At 45.8% G+C, this 9,904-nt stretch overlaps 1 protein-coding gene across 1 annotated transcript in view; it reads right to left on the bottom strand.

Moving 5' to 3' along the window:
• LOC310824928 (endothelial PAS domain-containing protein 1-like) overlaps positions 1–9,676 on the bottom strand; it is a gene marked incomplete at its 3' end in the record, with an annotated part of 24,014 nt that extends 14,338 nt beyond the window's left edge. The window contains exon 1 of the mRNA XM_083698188.1: positions 9,281–9,676. Within this exon, the coding sequence (XP_083554314.1) occupies positions 9,281–9,306 (26 nt within the window). The 5' untranslated portion in view covers positions 9,307–9,676. The remainder of the gene's footprint in view (positions 1–9,280) is intronic.
• Between the last annotated feature and the right edge of the window lie 228 nt (positions 9,677–9,904).

Genomic DNA, 9,904 nt, shown 5'->3' with positions numbered 1-9,904 from the left:
TGTATTAACGATCAACCATATTAACGGTCAACGTGCGGAATGTTTCCATGGGTATGTTGTGCATTTTAGTACGGGTTTTAAAATACTCTATAACCATGGGAATTCCAATCCGTTGTAGGCCTATATGTTTTTTACATCTCAATAATATAGACTGTTAGCACCCCCCTGAAAAAGAAAAAATAGCCCAGCATACAGCCCACTATAGCCCACTATAGCCCAGCTTAAAGCCCACTATAACCCAGCATACAGCCCTCTATAGCCCAGCATACAGCCCTCTATAGCCCAGCATACAGCCCACTATAGCCCAGTATACAGCCCACTATAGCCCACTATAGCCCACTATAGCGCAGTATACAGCCCACTATAGCCCACTATAGCGCAGTATCCAGCCCACTTTAGCCCACTATAGCCCACTACAGCCCACTATAGCCCCAGGGCAAACCCACTAACTACACATGTTAGGCCTTGTGACGTGTGTTAGCAGAGTGTAAAGTAGCACTAACATCAGGTGATGTACAGAATGTCAGGCATGCATTCTCTGTCAACGGGCCTTGAACCCAGCAACCTCCCCACTCTCTCTCTCTCTCTATGGCTAGGGGTTGTACAGAGTCAAGGGAACGGCCTGCCCAATTCATCTTTCATTTTGTATATTATTTGAAACTTTCACTTTCTATATCACTGCCCATAGAGGTGATTTCAGGTCACGAAATGACCAGACCTTACGCCCTTTCCCGAAACACACACACACACACACACACACACCTTTCCTTGCTTACAGTCTGTCTTCCTGTCATTTTGGCGTCTTGCTAAACACAAACAGCGAACAATAACGGCAAAGGCTAATCTGTGATCCTGTGGAACATACTGTTCTAGAACACACACACGCACATGCATACGCGCACGCACACACACAGACACACACACAGCCAAACAAACAGTGCCAGCACAGCTCCCCGCTGCTGTCAATCATAGGAAGGCAGATGCAGGAGATGGCTGATGCTTCTGATATGCTCGCTGAAAGGCATGATGCAATCACACACACAAGGGTACGCACATGCATGCACACGTACACGCACAATCATACACACACACACACACACACACACACACACACACACACACACACAGCCATCCTCCTCTCCTAACTTGATGCACAGTGCCACATACAGTCATTATGTCTTATATTCATCTCTTCTTGACACTTGAAAATGTTAATTATTGATGTAATAATGGTTATTAATAATGTTTGACAAAATAATAGGGACATTGTAAGGACACCACTACCATGTGACAATGTTTTTGAGAACAAGTTACACTGAAAAGAGCACAAGGTCCAAGTACCAGACATACTGTACCTGTAACACCACTATGAAGGCCTTGTGAAGGGTGTATGAAGGCCTTGTGAAGGGTGTATGAAGGCCTTGTGAAGGGTGTACAGTATGAAGGCCTAGTGAAGGGTGTGTGAAGGCCTTGTGAAGGGTGTATGAAGGCCTTGTGAAGGGTGTATGGAGGCCTTGTAAAGGGTGTATGAAGGCCTTGTGAAGGGTGTATGAACACCTTGTGAAGGGTTTATGAAGGCCTTGTGAAGGGTGTATGAAGGCCTTGTGAAGGGTGCATAAGGCTTCATTAGGATGTGTAAAAAGCATGAGCCACGCCTGTGAGCCTGGCAGAGAGGGGGATTCTACCACAGGTGGCATGGCAGGCTGGAGTCACCCAGCACTGCTCAGCCCTAGCATACAAAACAGCCAACACTTGGCACTGTTATGATTTAAGAGAAAGAGAGGGAGAGAGGGAAAGGAGAGAGAGAGAGATAAGTGGAGAAGGGAGAGATAGGGAGGGATGAGATGGAAAGGGAGGGGAGAAAGAAGAAGAAAGGGAGGGAGGGAAAAGGAGAGAGCGAGAGAGAGAGAGAGAGAGAGACAGTGAGGGAGAGAGGGAGTGGGGGGGAGAGAGAGAGAGGGAGAAGAAGGAAGGTGAGGGAGCGAAGGAGAGAAACAGGAGGGAGGGAGGGAAAGGGAGAGATGAAAAGAGAGGTAGAGAAGGAGAGAGGGAGGTCAGAAGGAGGGAGGGAGGGAGAGGTCTAGGTTCCATGTCTTTCATCTCTCTCCACCGTGTCATGGTGATAAGCGATGAAGCGGGTGTGATGTGAGGTGTAATCTCCACATTAGGATAAAAGGGTTGAGGAAGATCGACTATCTCCTACTCTGCATCTCTGAGTCTGTCAATGCTGTGGCTTCAACGGGTCAAACCCCCCCTACAGCAGGGTAGCAGGGTAGAGGCTGGTGGAGGTAGAAATCGGAGGACGGGCTCATTGGTAACGTGTTTGCATGACACATCCATGCATGACGTGTATGTGTGTGTCTGTCTGTGTGTGTGCGTGTGCGTGTGCGTGTGCGTGTGTGTGTGTGTGTGTGTGTGTGTGTGTGTGTGTGTGTTGGACAGGGGCCAGGTGACATGAGGAGGAAGGGCATTGTGGTAAGGCCTCTCTAACTGGAGGAGGAAGAGGAAGCTGAGGGCTGTCTAGCAGGAAGTACCAGGAGACAGAATTCTGAAGGGTGGGGGGGGGGGGGGGGGGGGGGGCGAAGGGGGGAGAGAGGGAGAGAGAAAGAGAGAGAGAGACAAATAGACAGAGAGAAGGAGAGATGGAGACCAAGAGAGAAAAGAAACTGAGAAGTTGAGAAGGAGAGAGCGAGAGAGAGAGAGAGAGAGAGAGAGGAGAAGCGAGAGAGAGAGAGGAGAAGTGAGAGAGATCGAGCGGCCGACAGACCGAGAAAGAAGGAGAGAGAAAGAGAGAGAGAGAGAGAGAGAGAGAAGGAGGAGAGAGGTTCCCAGACCATTCTCTCCCTCCTGTTGTTGCCCCTGCAGGGTTGAGGCTGGGAGTTCAGAAGTCTTCGTTCACAAGCCCTCGAGAGAACTTGTCACAATAAACTGCATACTTGGTTTTAGAGAAGTCCTACAGCTGGGAACGACTGGGTCGAGTGTTTCCCCTCTCACTGTCTCTTTAACAAACCCTCACATCAAACTCCGAACCTCACACGAGCACACAGCTCTCTCTCACACACAAAGGCACTTTCTGTGCCACTAAGCGGCCATTCCAGACGCCAGCCAATGGCTGTGAAAGGGAAAACAAGACTGAGAACCCACTGGTTGAAGTGGCTCATTATCTGGAGAGAGTATAAGCCCTGAACTTTGCCTGGCCTGATTTTCTGTGTGTGTGTGTGTGTGTGTGTGTGTGTGTGTGTGTGTTACCAGGGTATAAGGTATTACCGCGAAAAGTTAAAAAAAATAACGTGGCAGGGGGATGGCGGGGGCCGTCTTTGCTCTACATTAAAAAACGGAATTATTTATGTGGTGACTGCTATACCGTATGACTTTTAGCCTAAACAATCATTTAAACTTTACATCCCGATCGCAGCTTGACAAACTAAACTAAACAGTTGGGTAGCAAAATATGACCGCTTAATAACAAGCATCACACGCTGCATTCGTAATAATATAACGTGTCTCATGTCCTATGGCATATAGCCTACAGGCTATAATTTATCTATAAAATATTGATTTAGTTAACGTTATGTGACTATGCTCTGGGAGTCCCTATTCCGCTTGCTTCGTTTTGAGCTCCTTCATAGGGAGACAGTTGTGAGAGAAAGCGGCGGTAATGGCAAAGCAGACTCCGAGGGCCCGCTCTGTCGGTTGCCTCTTGTCTGTAGGCATTTTGACTGTACTTTCCAGTCAGGTGTGATAAAGTGGACGGTTAACGACATGTATGGCGTCATGTTAACTGACGACCACATATCCATTGTCAGCGAATAGCTGAACCCGACAGCAGCATATATCCCATCCGTGCAGCTGTTAATGAGTGTTTCAGGTTGAGGTGCCAGTGTAGATTAGTTAATATGAGTGTTCCCATCCCTGGCCGTCATCTTTTTCATGCAAATCTTGCATATAATCTGCAGGCTTTGCTTTATCGTCAGGTCGGAACCTGAAATGCTGCCATAGAGCAGCTCCATTTCCAAGTCATTAGCGCTAATCATCTGGCGTTTTTTTTTTCTCCTTCTCAAATCTTAGGTGGAAGAGGTTTACTGAAGGTGAAATATAGGCTGTGTTCCAAAATGCATTCTTGCACTCCATCTAGAGCGTTTCCCAAGTACGATATACGCTCTAGAGAGAGTGCAAGAACGCACTTTGGAACACAGCCATTGTAATTCTTTCTCTGACCACGCTGGCAGCGGCGCTGTTACACATTGCAGATTGATAGATTATGGGGCAGACATTTTATGACGATATTGAAAAGCATACCGTGGGCATTTTCAAATCCCGCGGGATACCGTATTACCGTTAATAGCGCCCAACCCTAGTTGGGATAATGTTGTGATAATGTTTGGACAGAAGTAGAGGAGAGACGGTGAGAGGAGAGGGTAGGAGGGTGTTGGGGTAATGTTGGGATAATGTTGTGGTAATGTTTGTACAGAGCCAGGGCAGGGAGAGGAGAGGGTAGGAGGGTGTGGGGGTAATGTTTAGACAGCACCAGACCAGGGTTGGCACACAGAATGAGCAGTGGGCATGATGCCAGCTCTGGCTCCACAGGGCAGCCTCGCTGGTCTGAATCACTGAGTTGACGGGGCTGTGGCCAGAGCAGGTCCTTTCTCTCCCTCACCCCTCTCTCCCCTCTCCCTCTCTCCCCCTTCCCTCTCCCTCCTCTCCCCTCTCCCTGTCTCCCCCTTTCCCTCTCCCTCTCTTCCCTCTCTCCCCTCTTCTCTCTTCCTCTCTTCCCCTCTTCCCTCTCCCCCTCTTCCCTCTTCCTCTCTCCCTCGTTCTCTGAGAGGACCCAGACGGCTGCAGCAGGAAACAGGCGAGGGAGACACAACAGTAGAACCCCACTACACCAGGTGACGTAACCACCCACAACAGTGGAACCCCATTATACCAGGTGACGTAACCACCCACAACACAACAACAAACCGGTGCACAGTGTCTGGGCCAGATCGCCAGAACGCGTGACCATATCGTGTCGTAGGTTTGTTTTAATGAGGTGAAGCTCATTTCTGTGCAAACAGACAATAAAGGCGTACAATGTCACTAGTCACCCCCCCCCCCCCCCCCCATTGATAGAAGTACGGACTTGATACGCGCGCGCACACGCGCACACACTCGCGCAGACACACACTCACACACACACACACCCCCAGAGGGCTCTCTCTCTCTCAACTGCACCCTGGTGTGCCTCAGGCAGTGCACTCGCTGGCCTGCTCGTCTAAGATGGCCGCCACCGTGTCTCATTGTGTGAACTGAAACTGTTATTCTAATGGGAACTGTTCCTCTACCCAGAGGAAACATCCCCCCCCACCCCCACCCCCACCCCCACCCCCCACCCCCCTCCCTCACAGCCCCAGTCCACCATTTCCTGATCAAAAAGATTCACTGTCTCCATTCTGTTGTTAATACCTGCCTTGTTTACGTTCTGCATGTTTGGAACTGATCTGATAGTGTGTTGGGGATGTCGGTGGGGGTGGGGGGGGGGGGGGGGGGGCAGGGGGCTCGTTAAGGGAGCACAGTCACGAGGACCAGGCAGACAAGGAGACGCTGGAGCTAAGACCCTCTCACACGTCTCTCCTAAGGGGGCCAATAGTATCTCTAACACATACAACACACACACACACACACACACACACACACACACACAAACCCTGTTCAGAAAACACACCTCATATCTTAAAGTTGATCAAATCAGCTCTCTGCTCTGGGGTACGGTATAGGGCATAGTATAGGCAGAGACAGATGCATTTGGGGGGATGTTGTGTAATACTTGTGGTGTCTTGTGGGGTAAAGCAGGGCACAATAACATGAACTAATACAGAGGATTAGTGCCAGTCAATAAGTTAATAAGTGAGACCAACACATGACCTTCCTACCAGAGGCCAGCAATTACCTCTAGTAACCCGCAGTAGTTACTATCTGAAGTGAACTGTAGAGGACTAGGTATATCCCCAACACACACACACACACACACACACACACACACACACACACACACACACACACACACACACTCGCTATTTACTGTTATCTCAACAGGAACATATACTAACCACAGAGGATATAAGGGCTATAGACTGCCCTGCATAAGTAATGGGACAGTGAAGCATTTTGTCTTCTTTGGGTTCTACACTCCAAGTGTTTGGATTTGAAATCAAACAATTACAGAGGTTAGAGATTCTCATCTTTTATTTGACGGTATTTGTATACATATTGGTTTCAACATTCAGAAATTACAACACTTTTTACGCATAGTCCCTCATTTATCAAACGCCCAAATATCTTATCTGGTGATGCTCTGCCAGGCCTGTACTGCAGCTATCTTCAGTTGTTGTTTGTTTTGAGGTATTTTTTGACTTAAAATCTTATCATCAGGAAATTAAATGCATGTTCAATTGGATTTTAATCTGAAGACTGACTTGGCCAGTCAAAATCTTTCCACTTTTTGGCCCTGAAAAACTCCCTACTATAGTTGCTATGTTAGTATGTGTTGGGTCTTTGTCTTACTGTATGATGAAGCGTCATCCAATGAATTTGGAGGCATTTGCTTGTACTCAAGCAGACAAGATGTTTATGAACACTTCAGAATCATTCTGCTGCTGCCATCAGCAGTTACATCATCAATTAAGACGTCAGCAAGTTCTAGTGACAGCTCTACATGCCCAAACCTAACACCCCCTGCACCATGTTTCACAGATGAGATAGTATGCTGTAAATCTTGGGCAGATAATTTTTTCTCCAAACATTTCTCTTGCAATCACTCTGGTACACTGGATATTATTAATCTTAGCTGTCCACAAGACAATACCTTTTTCCAGACCTTCTTTTTTTAGCAAACCTTCTTTTCCCAGACCTACTTTTTTAGCAAACTCTAATCTGACCATCCTTTTTGAGGATAACTAGTGGTTTGCACCTTGCAGTGACGCCTCTGTAGTTTGGCTGGTGACGTATTCTGTGGATGGTAGTCTCTGACACATTCACGCCTACCTCCTGGAGAGTGTTTCTGATCTGTGGGTCAGTTGTTTTGGGGGTTTTCTTAATTATGTTGAGCATTCTTCAGTCATCCACTGTGGAAGTCTGCCTTGCCCTACCAGCCTATTAGCGATTGCTGAGCTCACCAGTGCTTTTTTTTGCTTTTAATGATAAACTGTTGATTTTGGCAAACCTAAGGTTTTGGCTATGTTTCAGATTTGACTTTCATTGACACCTCTTTGGTCCTCATGTTGACAGACACCAAAAGCAAACTCCAAAGGCAAATGCAAAGCCTAGAATCAATACTAGACATTGACAGCTCTCTTATGCCTGCAAAAATGATGTGACAGAACACACCTGACTTACCAGAAACACCTGTCAAGCCAATTGTCCCTCTACTTTTGCGTACCCTAAAATAGGGGGACTATGCATAAACAGTATTGTAATTTCTGAATGGTGAAACCAATATATACACAAATACCATCAAATAAAAGCTTCTTTAACCTCATAGTAATTTAAATTCTAAACGTTTGTTTACACACACACGCTCTGAGGCTCGCTATTTACTGTCAACTCAACAGGAACATACAGTCACCACTAAGGACATGAGGGATATATCTAAGACTGAATTATCTTACCTGATTACCTTACCCTTTTTTCCTGTTACCAGTATCACAATTGCATTGATACAAATTGTTATGAATATTAAGAATGATATAAGAAATGCATTTATTGACCCACACCTGCACTCAAACGTGAAGAGCTTGGCATGGTATATAATCATTACAAACAGGGGTGTAGAGCGACATGAGGCAATGTGTGTGGTGCTCTCTTGGTGTGTTTGTCTCTGCTCTGGAGAAAAAGGTGAAAGGTCAACACTCTTAGTTATCTTCTATCTTGGGCCAACATGAGTTCTGTATATATAAACGGCCTAAGTGAAAATTGTCACGTTTTACAGGAGAGCCAAAACAAAGCATTGATTCTGAGACGATTGTATTGTGATGAGTAGGTGATGAGATTGTTTATTCACTCTATTTCAATGCAGTTAAGGGTGTCATCACCTACTCATCACAATACAATCGTCTCAGAATCAATGCTTTGTTTTGGCTCTCCTGTAAAACGTGACAATTTTCACTTAGGCCGTTTGAGCGCCAAGCCCTCCTTAAATACCTGTGGTGATTTCACTGTAACTCTAACCTGTAGATTAAGTACAGCGACTGACCAGTAACTGACCGTTAATTGATCGCTAACTGAGCGATAATCTGTCTGTCTCTCTCCTCACCTGTTCACCCGTCCTTGAGGTGTATTCTCTGTTTTAAATGGTTGAGTTTCAGGAGCAACCATTTCATTCTAGAAGGTTCCGTCTGTGTAAAATTATCTTTGCATTGGCCTAGTATATTTTCTATAAACCTTTTTGAGTGCATGTACCCCTGTACCAACTAAGGGACTCTCATCAATAGAACATTTGTTCTGTTTGATTCAAAACATGCATGGGGAAAATTTGATTTGATATCACAATTCAAACATTGCAGTCTATAAATGATCGTTTCTGTGGATTTCCCACTGTAGAGACAAATCCAAAAAGACCAAAATGGCACAAATTAAAAGATTATGTACTCAATCAATATAGCAATAAATGACAGAGTGTCCTTACTATTTCTATTTTCTCACTTCTCTCAGATTAAAGTTTTCCTGAATGCATTATGTCTTATCTTATATATGTCATTAGTATGATCCCAAACATGTTTCTAAGCTCTTATGAATAATACTCAATAATCAATTAAACGTCAGCATAAACAGAAATGAAATGAAAAATCGTTATGATAATGTCCAGACCAATTGTGAGAAATATGTCCCCAACTGATCACGAGTATAACTGACCAGTACTCTAAAAGAAGCAGGTCTAAGCGTATAACAAATTGGGTTAGTTGCACAGTATGAGTAATGTCACAAATCCGCCACAATTGATAAACGAATTATGACTACTTTATTACGCTACACGCTTGATCATCGGCAACAAGTCAAAGTCTCAGTGCTCTTCACCTAACCGGAGCGGAGCTCGCGATTGGCCCGTTATCGCAACAGGTTTCACGGAGCAATGACTTTTTTTCAGCAATATGTTCAGTAAAAACAACAAGGGCAATCACCTAGTCATTCATAGTATGTTTATATTAGTCTTGAAACGTGCATTAGCCTGTTTAACATACAGTGTTAATGTCTATTTATTTATCAAACAGCCTTCGGGCAAAGAGATTTGAAATCCTGACAATACCTTTTCTTGTCTTTATCGGCCGTCATGTTCTCTTATGCAAAGTTCACAGTCACAAATGTCGTAATTCCCCGAAAGTCCAAGTCCACGTTTGCAACAAGTTCAAAAAAAAAAACGCATTCAAAACACTCGAAAGTCAATTGCGGATCTGGATGAATAAAAAAACACGAAATGTCATTTATTCTTGTCCTTTCCTTGCGCACAGTCCATTTCAAGAGCAGGTTTGCCCTTCGCAGATAGTTGGGCTCGGGCACAGGCTACACAGTCTCAGAGCACTGCTGAGGATCGTATAGCCTTTCACCTATTATTCACCAAAGGTAAATCCAGACGTTTAACAAATGCGATTTGGATCTAGTCGGTCGGTCCGCTGTCAAAGTTACCTTGCATGCGTCGCTGATCTGAAACTTCCAGCCCCTGTTCGCAGTACACTCTCTCCTGCGCTCAGCTGGCCAGCTGACAGTCGCTCAATCAATCACAGCCCTCTGATTGGTGCGAACGCCGCGAAGAACCTCCCTCAACAACCCCCCTTTCCCCCTGGAGGATCGAGCAGTTTCACGGCGGACCGTCACTCCCGGGCCGGTGGGCTCGTACACCTGTAGGTCGGCCAGCCTGTCATGTACGTTGCGT

This window comes from Argentina silus (assembly GCF_951799395.1).
Source record: "Argentina silus genome assembly, contig: scaffold_241, whole genome shotgun sequence".
NCBI lineage: Eukaryota > Metazoa > Chordata > Actinopteri > Argentiniformes > Argentinidae > Argentina > Argentina silus.
The sequence above is the reverse complement of the archived record's forward strand: the minus strand, read 5'-3'. Positions and strand labels throughout refer to the sequence as shown.